Source organism: Syngnathus leptorhynchus, chromosome 2 (assembly GCF_054491065.1).
Source record: "Syngnathus leptorhynchus isolate UIUO chromosome 2, UIUO_Slep, whole genome shotgun sequence".
NCBI classification, from domain to species: domain Eukaryota; kingdom Metazoa; phylum Chordata; class Actinopteri; order Syngnathiformes; family Syngnathidae; genus Syngnathus; species Syngnathus leptorhynchus.
This window is the reverse complement of record NC_141196.1, coordinates 3,089,638-3,104,264: the sequence shown is the minus strand read 5'-3', so window position 1 is coordinate 3,104,264 and position 14,627 is coordinate 3,089,638. Positions and strand designations below refer to the sequence as shown.

General features: G+C 49.3%; 1 protein-coding gene across 9 annotated transcripts in view; it reads left to right on the top strand.

Annotated features, from left to right (window-relative positions):
- LOC147060123 (uncharacterized) overlaps positions 1 to 11,542 on the top strand; it is a 41,940-nt gene extending 30,398 nt beyond the window's left edge. For 7 of the 9 annotated variants that reach the window (XM_085901101.1, XM_085901110.1, XM_085901092.1 and 4 more), the window contains 21 exons: positions 1,304 to 1,400; positions 1,509 to 1,632; positions 1,734 to 1,829; positions 1,916 to 2,210; positions 2,312 to 2,389; positions 2,498 to 2,674; positions 2,741 to 2,905; positions 2,988 to 3,476; positions 3,794 to 6,828; positions 6,902 to 7,028; positions 7,120 to 7,225; positions 7,315 to 7,520; positions 7,591 to 7,706; positions 8,488 to 8,556; positions 8,613 to 8,761; positions 8,833 to 8,947; positions 9,030 to 9,217; positions 9,298 to 9,439; positions 9,527 to 9,653; positions 10,080 to 10,250; positions 10,327 to 11,542. In XM_085901101.1, coding sequence (XP_085757227.1) covers positions 1,514 to 1,632; positions 1,734 to 1,829; positions 1,916 to 2,210; positions 2,312 to 2,389; positions 2,498 to 2,674; positions 2,741 to 2,905; positions 2,988 to 3,476; positions 3,794 to 6,828; positions 6,902 to 7,028; positions 7,120 to 7,225; positions 7,315 to 7,520; positions 7,591 to 7,706; positions 8,488 to 8,556; positions 8,613 to 8,761; positions 8,833 to 8,947; positions 9,030 to 9,217; positions 9,298 to 9,439; positions 9,527 to 9,653; positions 10,080 to 10,250; positions 10,327 to 10,353 — 5,997 coding nt within the window. In that variant the 5' untranslated portion in view covers positions 1,304 to 1,400; positions 1,509 to 1,513 and the 3' untranslated portion in view covers positions 10,354 to 11,542. Of the gene's footprint in view, positions 1 to 1,303; positions 1,401 to 1,508; positions 1,633 to 1,733; positions 1,830 to 1,915; positions 2,211 to 2,311; positions 2,390 to 2,497; positions 2,675 to 2,740; positions 2,906 to 2,987; positions 3,477 to 3,793; positions 6,829 to 6,901; positions 7,029 to 7,119; positions 7,226 to 7,314; positions 7,521 to 7,590; positions 7,707 to 8,487; positions 8,557 to 8,612; positions 8,762 to 8,832; positions 8,948 to 9,029; positions 9,218 to 9,297; positions 9,440 to 9,526; positions 9,654 to 10,079; positions 10,251 to 10,326 lie in introns of those variants that run through there. The other 2 variants (XM_085901129.1, XM_085901138.1) reach the window with 2 other exon arrangements.
- The last annotated feature ends 3,085 nt before the right edge of the window (positions 11,543 to 14,627 follow it).

Genomic DNA, 14,627 nt, shown 5'->3' with positions numbered 1-14,627 from the left:
AGTGTGCGGGGTGCATGAGAGGCGGAATTGCGTACGAGCGAAGCGAATTTGGGAGCCCTGGTAAAAACGGGCGCCCATACACAGCCAGGAAAAATTAATTGAATGTACGTTCACTATTAAATTTATTAATTGCAATTCCCACGCTCCATATTGCAATTGTGATTTAATATGCGAGGTCCTCCTCCAATGTATTTCTTTAACAAGCGCAATAAATTACACAGTATTTGTGTTTAATTGATATTAGGATCATTGAAATTTCTCCTTGGATTTTTTTTTTCACCCCAAAATTTGACCCTCCCCCACCACCACCACCACCGATTTGAAGTACTTTGGAAGCCATCCTTGTATTTTGTTGACGGCATCCATCTTTTGTGTGCTTTGCTGTTCCAAGAGCAGCAGGGAGGCGATTGAGCGAGTATTTTCCCCCTTGTGTGAAGATGCGTGGGTGTCCTCCATGTTCCCACACTTCACGCCTTCCATCTCCATCGTTTCTCCTGAATCTCTCCTTCCGTGCCGTTCAGACCGTCTGTCACTGTCCCCCCCTCTCCTTCTTCCATCATGTCTGTCGTAATGAGATTAAACCTCCATGTATCCGACAGGCACACAATTTATGCGCACAGTCGCCCACTTCTCACACTTGGCAACACTCGTCGTCGCACACACTTAAACACACACTTGGCACAGCAAGTCTTTTTTTCCTTTTATCATCACAAGGCCTTTGGAAGGATTACAGTAACCAGGGTATGGGTGGTGAACCCCCCACCCCCCACCCCGCCTTTCCCCCAAAGGCCATCTGGGCCCTGATAATAACCCTCTGACTGTTGTGCTAACGCCCTCAGCAGGTCATCTGATGTAGTGCAGGCACAACCCACACAAAGGCCTACCTACATCCGTGATCATATCAGGGGTTTTCAACCATCATAACCAAGAAGCAACTCTTGGATCACTGATTTGGCAAAATATTATTTTCTTTTCCACCAAAGGAAGATAGACCTATCTATACAGGCTATTTATTTGCATCTGTGTGTCTATTTTGGGAATCGTAGCTACATAATTTTGATGGGTAAATGATTCATAAAAATGACAGGAAAATAAGTCTAATTAATATTTCTAAAAATTTGACAATTATTTTCCAGTTCCAATTGCGCGGACCACCTGCAATACTGCCACGGACCACTAGAGGACCACAGACCACCGGTTGACAATACATGCGTTATATTAAATTTCCGTCCAAGGTTGCAAGGATGACATGACTTTTGGATATGAATAATGCATTTGACTTAAATGTACTCTTCTGTCACAGCTGAAAACAGAGAAACGGGATAGTCCAGCGATTTCAAGCACTGGAGTGAGGCCCTCTCTGTGCTGCAGTGGAGGGCTTCACGGACACAGCTAGTCTGGTGGGTACAAACACCTCCCATCTCTGGAAGGAAGAATAAAAAAAAATACGCTCAAAGTGTATTTCCACATTGTGAGCTTTTTTGGTGAGTCTGGGTTCCTGTCGGCAGGCTGAATGCATCACGCAGTGGAGCAGTTTGGCGGGCGTGGCACACGGGATTCCTTCTCTCTGGATGGACTCAACCGGGGACCCTGGGCTCCCGTGGGCGGCCGCGCCTGGCAGTCACCTGGCAGGTGGGTTGCCATACCCACATAAACACCAGACAGATTCACGCAAGAATGTTAAGTTCAAATTGGAACAGGATGAAGCTGTGGTGTTTTGTTCCGTCCATCAGGTGTTTGCCGGGAATGAGCCAACACCAGCTCCTTCCTCATCTACCTCCTGGTCCAATTCATGGACTCAGCCAAGCCAATAAATTCTTCAACAATGGGTAAGTGTGCATAAAAGTGACAAATGGACGCCGCAGTGCAGCTGTAGTTGACTATTTTGTGTTTTTTTTTTTTTCCTGTTTCCCAGGCCCTTGCGAGGCGGGGAGAAGCTGGATCTCCCCCAGCCAATGTTGCCGGGTCTGCCGAGGGAGCAGCTGAGGCCGCTTCCTCATCATCCTCTTCATCATCTTCATCCTCCCCCTCCTCACCGGGCATGGGAGCAACTCGGCCAGCTGTACGAATCCCACCACCCTCCCCAAGGACATCCAGGCGCGACTCTCCCCGAGCACTCGCTCCGCCTCCACAATGGCGGCTACGCTGGCAGTGGCGGCCCGCCCCCTACCCCGCATCCCCCCGCCAGTAGGCCGAACCAACCGCTAAAGGTTTTAGCCCGTCTGCTCGTGATAAATTTCAAACTTAGGTTTGTGCGCTGTTGTTAAATGATTTCTCTTCCCCCCCCCCCCTCACTGCTTTTTTTGACAAGTTTGGGGGTCTTCAGGAGCACCATGCCCCACGAGGGCCGCCACTGCCGGGAGACGACATGTGGGCTCAGGTGCATCAGGTGAGCGCTCTAATTGGCTGCGATCATGTTTCATCACCAAACCCGCACGGCAGCGATGGCAATCGTCACGACGCGCTCGCTTAAGTGCCACTTGAAATCCCCTCTTAGCAGCAGAGGGGACACGCTGGCAAGATGCCTGCCAGTCAGCTAAAGCGACCGCGCCCTCCGCTCGGCGAACACTCTGTCATCCAGCACACCGCAGCGTCGTCGTCCGCGCACCTGCCCAACCGCTCGGCCAGCGAAGACTGGCCCAGCCCCAGCAAGAGGAAGAAAAGTTCCGATCAGGTAACACAGAACTTTTACATTTTGCGTCTTTGCTCTTTCACACTCACATTTCACTCACCTGTGCAGGTTTTACATCCTGGCCAGCAGCGCTTCCCTGGACAAGGCCAGGCTTTGTTATCTCAGCCCCATCACCTCAAACCGACCTTCTGGAACCCACTTCAGAAGGACAACAGTACTTGGCAGCCTCCGAGCTGTGATCGCAAGGCATCTTTGGAGTTCCAAGGCCGAATTGTGAGACACGTTTGCGCCGATTGCTGCTCTCAATGATCGGAACGGGACACCAAATATGAATCTCGCCTTCTTTCTCATTCAGGAGGCCCACAAACAAGCACTAAGCGGCTACCCCCAAAAGACGCCCCCGGCCACCTCCTCTCCCTCCACCGTGTCACCTCCCGTCAACTCGCCGCTGAGCTACAACCCGGCTTGTGTGCCTCCTCTTCCTCGAGACTGCTTTCAACCTCAGGCTGTCAACCAGCAGTCCCCCCACTCCTCCTATCGCAGCCCCTCTTCCAAACCGGCTCCCCTCTGTCACGCCACGGAGGCCCACGGCCACAGAGGCCATCTCACTGGGGCGCCGGCCCCCAGCAGAGGGGACAGGGATCAACATCGGCACGCTCAGTCTTCACCAGCAAAACCCCCAGCCGGCGGCGGCGGCGGTGTGCCTTACAGCCACTTTCAGCCTCACCCAGTTCTGGGGCAACGTGTGCCTCCACCACTTCCCACCAGTGCCACCTCAGTACCTCAGCAGAGTGGGCTCTATGAAGTGTGGAGGTACCAGAGTAGGTCCAGCAGCCACCCCCTGGTAAGTTGTGGTCACACCAAAAGTCAATCGACTCGGTCGCTACAAATACAAAATGGTTGCATTGCAGTGGCTGATTTTGTGTTGATAAATACTGAAATCACGAAACCGATATTGTACTGTTTTCATACTGTGTTCTTGAGCCAATCACAAAAAAGGAGTCATGTCACCTATGACAAAGATCTGCAATTGTATTTTGCGCTCGCGGCTCTCTCCCGAAATGTTCAATGGTGAAAACCATCAGAAGCGCAAAATACGAAAAAAAAAAAAAAAGGATGTGCTGATATTGTGATTTTGATAGTGTTGATGTCGTCCCCCAGGACGCCGGCATCCCCAGACCTCCAGGACCGATACCTCATCACCAGCAGAGCCACAATCAGGGTCCAGACAGTCAGCATCAGCCTCACGTCGGCCCGCCCCCTGTCAGCTCGACCCGCACCCCTGTCATCACCGCCAATCGCTCCTCCTGCCACCTCGGTGGCTATGGCAACAGCAGTGTCTCAGACGGCGGTTGCCAGGTGAACGGCGCCAGCAGGAACCGGCAGAGGAGTAACGAGCCGGCGCCCCAAAGCTCCATCGGAGGTCCCCACGGATGTCCCCCCGGCCCTCAGCCGAATGCCAGCCAGTTTCACCACGAGGTACGAGGAAGGCTTCAAGAAAATGGACCCTCCAAGGGGAGGACCTCCTTCTACCCTCAGGCGACGCACGTTCCAACGTGTTCCACGTCGTCGTCTTTGTTCTCCTCAGGGTTCCCCAGGACGGGGGACAGCGTCATTACGAGCAGAGGGTCGTCCAAAGCTGTTCCCATTTCTCCTCCCGTGTATTTCCCATCTTCTGGCCATCGGCAGGTATCCTCCCAGGCGTACTGCCAGCGGCAGAACCATCCGCTTCCCGCTTCCAACCCCCAGTCCATCGTGGAGGCGCTGGACAAACTCGACGCGGAGCTCGAGGGCCACATGAAAGCTGAAGAAGAGAGGAGGAAGGAGAGAGAAGACGGAGAGCGGCGCAAGAGAGACTTGGAGATGAAGCAAAAGCAGCAGCAGGAGGAGGAGAAAAAGAGGGAGGAGGAGAGGAAGAAGAGAGAGCTGGAGAAATGCAAGGAGGAGGAGTGTCGGCGGAGGAGAGAGTGGGAGCTGCAGGAGCAAGAGAGGAAGAGGAGGGAAGCGGAGAGGCTGCAGGAGGAGAAGGAGAGGAAGAAGAGGGAATGGGAGAAGCAAGAGCGCGAGTGCAAGAGGAGAGAGTGGGAGAGGCGAGCAGAGGAGAAGAAGAGGCGAGAAGAGGAGGAGCGCCAGAGGATGGCCAGAGAAAAGAAGCAGGCGGAGGAGAAAAAGAGGAGGGAGGAGGAGGAGGAAGCCATGCGGAAAAAGCCTCAAGAGCAGATGGCCATGGAGAGTCTAGAGAGGCTTCTGTGTGGCGACGCCTCGTCTGCTCCCCCGGCCCCCGCCCCGTCGCAGACCTCGCCCCCCTACCCGTGGCTGAGCCGCGGCGGCTCCTCCGGCCAGCCGACCGTCAGCGGCGCTCCGCTGGAAAGGCTGCGGCCGCCTCCGCTCACGCCGCAGACGGACTACGCCCGCGAGAAGCAGAGGCAGCGCGAGATGTGGGCCGGCCCCCCTCCCACCACCATACACAACAGTACCTCAGGGATCAACCAGCAGCAGCCGCTCTACTCTGGCAAGCCCCCCGCCACGCAGGCCAAAGAGCCGGCCGGCTCTCTGCCCGCGCTCCGAGAACCCCCCAAACTCTATCAGGCGTTTATCAGGGAGAACAACCCGCCGCCGCCGCCGCCCGCCCTGCGCTCGGACAGTTCTCCGTTCGAGGAAGAGCCGTCGGAGTTGTCCACGCTGCTCCCCGATGGCCTGGCCAACATCATGGCCATGCTGGACGAATCCATCAAAAAGGAGGAGGAGATGTACACCGAGGGTCTCCTGGATACGTTTGCGCCCGGCGCCGCCCCCGTCAAGGCTTACCTCTGCGCTCCTGACCTCCTCCCGGCGCTCAAGCGTCAGCCAAATCAGGAAGACTTTGGGGCTGACCCCCATGCCAGCCCGCCCGTGCTCAGCCGCCAAGGCTCATTGGCTTCCCCGTGCAGCCGGACGTCTTCTCTCAACGAGGAGGAGGAGGAGGAGGAGGATTACCTGAAAACATCTCTGCAAAGCACACTGGGAGTCAGGAACAGCACCTACCGGCACAGCGACCTGGCCAAACTTTACGGTCTTCCCGAGCAGGGGAAAAGCGAGGCGGATGACGACGAAGACGAGGAGGAGGAAGAGGAGGCCCCGTCGTGTTCCCCGCCACCTCAAAGACCCCACCTCCACCAGACAGGCGTCAACAGCACGTTCAAGTCCATGAACACGGCCCTGGAGAGACAGAAGTACGCGTACCGAGGCGGACCTTTCGGGAGACCCCCGCCGTCGGCTCTGCTCGGAGTCAAATATTCCTCATCGCTCTCGCTGGGTCCCGACATTTGCCGACAACAGCACGGCGGCTCGCCCACGTCCGATTCCACGAATGCTCCTTTCAGTCCAGCCGTAGCTCCTCCAAAGTCCTCCCCGCCGCGTCCGCTCGAAGACGTCAAGGTGGAGCTCGTTGATGAAACCATCACAGTGGAAAGGGTTGTCCAAAAGGAGACCACGCCCGGCGTGGCGCGTTACCACGCCATCGAGGAGGAGCATCGTCTGACCACCATCTCCGAGTCGTCGCTGGCGGAGCTGACCGACGGATCCAAGGTGACGCTCTCTCGCCAGTCGGACAAGCTGGCGCGTCACGCCAAAACCGAGGACAGACACAAGCCGGAAAAAGCGAAAGAGCACCGCGAGAAGGAGCGACACAAGGACAGAGAACGGGAGAAGAAGAGGAAACACGGTCACAGCCACAAGCAGGAAGACACAAAGGAGAGGAAGAAGCAGCGAGACAAGAGGGAAGAGGGGGTCTTCTCCTCCTCCTCGTCATCGTCGTCCTCCAGCAGCGGCCGCAGGCGGCACAAGGAGGGCAAGAGCCACAAGGACAAGAAGGACCGGCGAATCCTCTGCGACCTCAACCTCCAGAGCAAAGAGGGAAAAACTTGCAGACTCCACGACTCCGAGAAGAAGAAACGCAACGACGCGTCGGGCGCCACCTCCGCCGGCGAGGGCGAGCACACCGAGTGGAGGTCAAAGAAAAGCGAAGATCCGTCGCCGGACTTGCTAAAGCTGAAGGCTCTGTCGGACGGACCCCCCAAGGAGCTGAAGATCCGACTCATCAAAGTGGAGAGCGGCGACCGGGAGACCTTCATCGCCTCCGAAGTGGAGGACAAGAGGATTCCCCTGGAGGAGATAAGCATCAAGAACACAGCCGCCGAAATCATCCGATCTTGCAAGTCAGTACTCCACATGGGACCCGCAAATTGCAAAAATCTGCACACCCTCAATAACGCTCTTTTATTCTCTCAGGGGGGCCCGAGTGAAGGGGAAGTTCAGGGAGTCTTTCTTGCTGCCGGCTTTCTCCGTCAAGCCCACCATGACCTCGGAGGAGCCCATTCCCAGAGAGAAACTCAACCCCCCTACGCCGAGCATTTATGTAAAACCATTGCCCGGCCATTTGACTACACGATCGATGACACAATTCTCGCAAATTGCAGTCACTCATTCCTTTTTCTTCTTCCATGTAGCTCGAGAGCAAGAGGGACGCCTTCTCTCCCGTGCTGCTGCAGTTCTGTACAGACGCAAAGAATCCCGTCACGGTCATCCGAGGACTGGCCGGATCTTTACGGATCAGTAAGTTTGCACTCGTGTGTTTAACCCCACCACCACCACCACTACCACCACCACCCGCTTCTCGTAACGCTCCTTATCTCGTTTGACAGACTTGGGTCTGTTTTCCACCAAGTCTCTGGTGGAGGCCAACGCCGAGCAGGCGGTGGAGGTGCGGACTCAAGTGCAGCAACCGGCGGACGAGAACTGGGACCCCACCGGGACGGGTCAGACGTGGCCATGCGAGAGCAGCCGCTCGCACACCACCATCGCCAAGTACGCGCAGTACCAGGCGTCCAGCTTCCAGGAGAGTCTGCAGGTAAGGCGGCGCCGCTTCGACTGGCGATGGAGCCGCCGCTTGGACGCCATGTCACAACGCCGTGTGTTAGGAGGAGAAAGGGAGCGATGAAGAGGAGGACGACGACGACGACGAAGAAGACAAGAAGCCGCTCAGCAATTCGGAAAGCCCAAATAAGGACAACAACAACGCCAAAGAAACAAGCGGGTATGTTTTGGCTTTTATGACCAAGCGCAACTGGGCCAAAGAATTGAGAATTCAAAAGACAATCCATTGTTCAAATTGATAAACCCGCAATGAGGGGGGGGGGGGGGGGGGGGAATTTTCTTTGGAATAGGAGTTGAATGCTTGACACAATAGCATTACATCAGCATTACATGGCTTTAAAAAAAAAAAAATCAGTTTTATGATTTTTATCTGGTTATTATCTGCAATTATTAAACGCTCCTTATGGTAACATCATCTCCAACTAGAATATTAATAATTATTTTTGAAACAGTTCCGATCACACAAGGCAAGCTTCTGAGAACTTTGTACCTGAAGCAGGCCTCCTCTGTTAAAAAAAAAAAAAAAAAAAGTTGTTTTTTTTCCCCCCCCAATTATTTAACATGTAATAAGTGCAGTTTATGTATTTATATATTGTTGTTTGATTTTGACTTTATGATTGACTGAATTATGTTTGCTCCACGCTTGTTCGGTAGAAATGCTTAAAAGAAGGTTTGTTTGACAATTTAACTGTAATTGAAGTGCATAATAATAATAATTTCATTTGATTTTTTAAATCAAATTACTGATTAATTTGCCTTTTATTTGAGCATAAACAAGACCGAAACATTTCAATATAATACATCTTTTTTCTTCTTCAAAAAATATGCACCAAGAGACTCTTTAACCAAAAATAATAATAAATCACAATGTTAATTTTATTTTATTTTTTTCCCCCTCACTGTCCTGTCCACCCAATACTGAACGGCGTTCTTCTCCACAGCGGCGAGCAGAAGCCAGTGGGGAAGATCATTAAATTTGGCACCAATATTGACCTGTCGGATCCCAAGAGGTGAGCTTCCCTCCTCTCGGACGACGACAACAAAAACAACATCATGCGTCTTTCAGATGGAAACCGCAACTGCAAGAGCTCCAAAAGCTCCCTGCCTTCATGCGCGTGGCATCCAGCGGCAACATGCTCACCCATGTTGGACACACCATCCTGGGCATGAACACCGTCCAGCTCTACATGAAGGTCCCGGGGAGCCGAACGCCAGGTGAGCCCTCGCTCGCCCATCTTGACCATCTCGTAAACGGAACGCCTCGCTGACCAAATATGTCGCCGCAGGCCACCAAGAGAACAACAACTTTTGCTCGGTGAACATCAACATCGGCCCCGGAGACTGCGAGTGGTTTTCCGTGCACGAGAACTACTGGCAGGCCATCAGTGACTTTTGTGAGAAGTGAGTCGCTGAGATGATGACACAAACAAATTCCGGAATTGGAATCCAAATAGTAATTCGGTCTTGGTCGTGTTTGCCGCAGACACGGGGTGGACTACCTGACGGGGTCCTGGTGGCCCGTGTTGGAGGACCTCTACAACGCCAACATCCCAGTATACCGTTTCATCCAGAGGCCGGGCGACTTGGTGTGGATCAACGCCGGGACCGTTCACTGGGTTCAGGCCGTGGGCTGGTGCAACAACATTGCCTGGAACGTGGGACCTCTGAACGGTAAGAGAAACGCGGCAAAGCTGGATGGAGTTGAAACCGGGCCTGCTCAGCGCGGTGGCTGCTTTGTGCTCTCTGTGCAGCGTACCAGTACCAGCTGGCCCTGGAAAGGTTCGAGTGGAACGAAGTCAAGAAGGTCAAGTCCATCGTACCCATGATTCACGTGTCGTGGAACGTGGCCCGCACACTCAAAATCACCGACCCGGACACCTACAAGATGATCAGGTGAGGATTACTTTAGGATTTTAATTAATGTTGCCTGGAAAAAAATGAAGGAGGCAAAGTCTCAACGCCTTTTCTCTGGCCGGTCAGACATTGTCTGCTGCAGTCCATGAAGCACATCCAGATCCTGCGTGACCAACTGGTGGCTCAAGGCAAGAAGATCTCCTACCAGGGCCGCGTCAAGGATGAGCCGGCTTATTACTGCAACGAGTGTGACGTGAGTACCCTCCAAATGACACCAAATAAATATACAAGTCAATAGATTAGAACACCATCATGAATGAATAAATAAATAAACCAATACATCAACCAATAAATAAATAAATAAATGGATAAATAAACAAATAACTAAATGAATGAATAAATAAATAAACCAATACATAAATCAAGACATAGATAAATAAATAAATGGATACGTGAATAAATAAGTAAATAAATACCTTCATTAATTCATCATTAAATGAATGAATCAAAAAATAACATTTTTTATATCTTAAAAAAATAGTCCTGTGTAGCCTTGTTGTTCTGTTTGCGCCCTCTAGAGGCCACCGCTGCAAACTACAAACACAATAATGACCAGCTCCCATACCATCCATGGTGTGGCGTATTCTTTTTCTTCTCATCTTTTTTGCTTCCATTCCAGGTGGAAGTGTTCAATTTGCTGTTTGTGACAAGCGAGAGCAGCAGCAGGAAGACGTATGTGGTGCACTGTGAGGACTGCGCCCGAGAGCGCACCCCCAACCTCAACAACGTGGTGGTGCTGGAGCAGTACTCCATGGAGGAGCTCACCGGCACGTACGATTCCTTCAGCCTGGTACGCCGACTCGCTCGCACCGCTTTGGTCGCTCGTTGGCCTTTTTCACCACTCATCCATCACTCCTCTCTTCTAGGCCTCCTCCTCCTCCCCGTCACGGTGACAGGAGCCCCCCCCCCCACCCCCCCAGCCGCAACCAAAACTCCTGCGAGTCAGGACAAAAGAGAAAAACACTTTCAATGTTGATTCTTGGAGATCGTCGAATGGGTTTGTTTACTCCTTTTTTTTGTTTTTTACTGTTTACAAATCAAGACGCAGCAGTTTACGCCTCTCAGACGGTGCTTTGATTCTTTTGCTTCTCTCCTTGTCTTGAATACATTTGTACATGTTGGGTTTGAAAATAAAAATAATTTATTTGTTTTCTTAAACTAGATTCACCTAGATATATATACCACATTGGCCTTGTCACTTGTATTTAGGAAAGAAAAGGAAAAAAAAAATACTAATAATAGAGAATATGGAAGGTTTTTCTCGAAAGCATTAAGAATTTTGAAAGGTAAAATTGTTCGGGATGCTTCAAGACATACGGGTTTTCATTAAAAAAAAAACTTAGGGGCGGGGTTTCATTTTATTGTTGTGTTTTTATTTTTTATTTTTAATGAATTGTACATTTATCGCTCCTGGAAATGATGAATATTCAAAGTTGTTTTTTCTTTCTTCATTTGGTTGGTGCTGACCTACTTGCTTTGTTCCAGTGTGTCCTCTTGAAGAGGGGAAATTGTACATTTAATTTAAAAACATTCCCTCTATTTATTGGATAACAGAATTTCACAGCCTTTTTTTACTTCAAAAAACAAAACAGGGCTTTCCGTCATTTTCATGCTGTCCTTTGATGATGATGATGCAGTTTTTTTGTTCCCACTTCTGATGTGTATGAAACGATACAACGTCACATTTTTCTGTAGACTGCTTACGAAGAATTTGTATGATCTTTTTTTGGGGAACTTTTCAATGACACTTCAATGATTTTTGTTCAGTTTTTTTATTCTACAATCTGGCAAAGATGTCAATGGGCTAGATGGTGCTAAAAATTCTCTTTTTTGTGTTTTTGAGAATTCTATTTTTTCCTTTTGCAATATTACACTTTTCCTTCTTCTTTGTGCTCATTAATTTATAACTGCACTGTGTAGAAAGTTTGTACACACACACACACACACACACAAACACACACAAACACACACACACCGAACTGAGCCAGACTTGTCTTAAAACACTTTGTGAACTTGTGTGACATTATCATGACTATTAATAAACCGAGACGAATTGTATAACCCGCCTGGTTACCTCTCACAAAACGGAATGATTGATGATTGATTGATGATGAGATAGCTATCCCTCCTTTCTGAAAATTGATCTTCACTTTGGATGATAGTGTTGGGAAATGAAGTTTTACTTGATAATAAATTTGTGGATCAACACTTTGGGGGATAGTTTTAGAGTGCCTCGTTGTCGTGCCAGTAAAAATCTTCACAATGACCAACTATATCATTATATTTTCGCAGCTTGATAAAACAATGAGCATGTTTAGAAAGGCCTTTTTAGTGAAAAAACAAAAAAACAAATTCTGAATGGTAAGGTTTATTTCAAATCCAGGGTGGAGCGCTGGTTCGCACGTCCGCCTCACGGTTAGGAGGGTTGCGGGTTCGATTCCACCTTTAAACCCTAACTCTAGTTTAGAAAGCTAGTTTGAAACCCTAACCCCAGTTGGCAAACCTACCTTGAAATCTAGTATGAAACCCTAACCCTAGTTGGAAACCCTACCTTGAAACCCGAATCAAGTTTGAAACTCCAAAGGCTAGTTTAAAACGCTTGCTTGAAACCATAACTCCTGTTGGAAACCCTAGTTTGAAACCCTAACGCTAGGTTAAAGCCCTAACTGTAGTTTAAAATCTTAGATTGAATCCCTAACCCTAGCTTGAAACTAGTGCTGGGTCGATGAGGCGTCGCGAAGCGTTGCCAAACTGTATCGATACTGAGCGCTGACACCTGCTGGACCTTAAAAATACTACAGGCAACCGAGTTGACGGAATCAACTGACACTGATTTGCTGACCTAGTCTATACGTGAATTAATTTCAGTCATTATATTTGATCTTGTATTATTTCACATCAATTTAAAATCCTATTTTCTTTTTCCGTTACACTCAATCAATAATGTGCTTACTGGCCATTCCCAATAACCTTATTAAAGCTATTAAAGCTAAACTTACTCGCTGCTAAAAAAAACATCCATGGGAGGCCCTTTTTGTGCTAAGCAATGATGGCTGGGTGTGTTTCATTGCAGGTAACCACGGCTAATAGATGAGGAACGCTCTTCCTCTTAAAGTGTCCAGTCACTCAAACATGACGTCTTGATCTCCAGGCTGGTTGTCATCTAAAAATTGAAATCTGCTCAGGAAATGTCTGTCCCCAAATTGATACTTGTTACTTGGAATTGATACGGCCTGGGTATCGCTTTGCTGGAAACGAGAAGCAGAAAAAAGGAAAGGAAAGGAAACCTAACTCACAGACACAGCGATACGTATTTCGGAAACATTTGTTGCCAAATGAATACTTGTTGCTGTTTTTTTCTTTTTTAGCTTTTGGAATTTGCTTGTTGCCAATTGATACCGTCGTGCAGCTGCCATGTCAAAGTGAGCCGGCCGATCATTTAGGTGCTCTCATGAATGAAAAAAAAAAAAAAGGCAATTGTGGAATGACAGAGAGTGAAATTCCAGTTGATGGAACGGCGAAGACAGCCTGAGTGAGCATGACTGTGCTGGAAACATTTGTTACCAGCAGCAACTTTGTTGGAAATATTTCAGGCTCCAGGATAAGAGGCCCGGGCCGGTAGAGAAAAGAAAAGGAGACCTTCTGAACCTGTCCCAACCTTCATGTCGGGAGGGAAGAAAAGAATGACGACCTTTCTATTTTGGGAATGATGAACTTAGTTGATCAAAACTTCAATTCTGAACTATGAACGGAGCCAATTCATTTGAAAAGTAACCTTTTCAACCTGTGGTTTGTGTGGAAAATGAACAAGCCAAAGTGCGTCCAGACGTTCAAATGCATTTGAGCGCTCGAGACGTTCAGACCACAGCGCCGTCATTTGGAAACGCAAAGAGTACAAGCTGCAAAGTTCCATCAAAGCTGATTGTAATTTTTTTTTGTTTTTGTTTTGTACATCTCGTAAAGACTTTGAGCACGTCGTAAGATGTCGGTGATGCAAGAGCAGCTGTGAGATGGGAGGGATGACTACCACGGTTGACTCGTCATATAATCCTTGGAGGCTGCCTCAATTGAAACTCGCACGAAGACATGTGCAGAAAAAGAGAGAATGTCATGAAGTGATTGGAGCTGGGCGACCAAATGCAGCTTGGACCAGGCTTGATTGAAGAGCTCAGACTAGAGGTTGGACGCCAACAGAAACCATAGATAGCAACATTAAAACAAAGAAACCAACGGAGACGGATCGTGACAGACAGAGAAATCCCAACTGCCTTTTAGGAAGCCATATTAGACGTGCATTTGTCTCCATAGCCCAAAAGGTGACATGTCAACCTGCTCATTTGACTTTTTTTTTTTTTTTTTTTTTTTTGCAAGCAGCCCTTTTTGTGACACAAGTGATCCGAAAATGTCAGCTAATTTAGTGACCCAATGTTTTTGATCTTTCCGTCAGCCAACGTTGTTATGAGCTCAATCCACTTTGTCGAGTAAAAACAAAAACAAACAAAAAAAACGTTTCCACCTTACTTGGCTTCACTTTAAAACGTAGGTCAAAGTTTTGTCAAACGTCTGGACAAAGGTGGCCAAAAATAAATATCGCGTTCCCTCAGTCAAAGACATGCACGCGTATAGAACGTCTCTGCACGAACGCGCTCTTCCAAGGGTGCGTTAGTCACGAAGGTGGGGGCCGAGCAGCAGCAGGCAGCCCAGCGAGCGAGCGGTTGTCACTTGTTTTGAGCGGAGCTGGTGCGTGCACCACCACATCGACATTTGTGCGTTCAATAGATCTCTGGTGGGCTTCCGAAGCCAAGATGACCCCGCCGGCTGCGCGCCTGGCGCTGGTCCTATCTTGCGTTGGATGGATGTTGTACAGCTGCACAGCCGGTGAGTACGCCAAAGAAAATGTTCTGCTCTAATTGTAACTTTGGAAGGACGCATTTATGGTTCGGGTGGCAGTGCAGATCCGCTGCTGGGTTAAAAAGTGGCTGAATTTCTCTCAACTATGGCTTCTTTGGGCATTTTAGCAGTTGTTTTGGACAAACTTTATTCTCAGAATAAAGTCAGAATTCCGACTTTAAAGTCAGAATTCTGAGAATAAAGTCAGAATTCTGACTCTAAAGTCAGAAATGGGGAATTCTGACTTTAAAGTCAGAATTCTCCCCTCGTTTTTTTT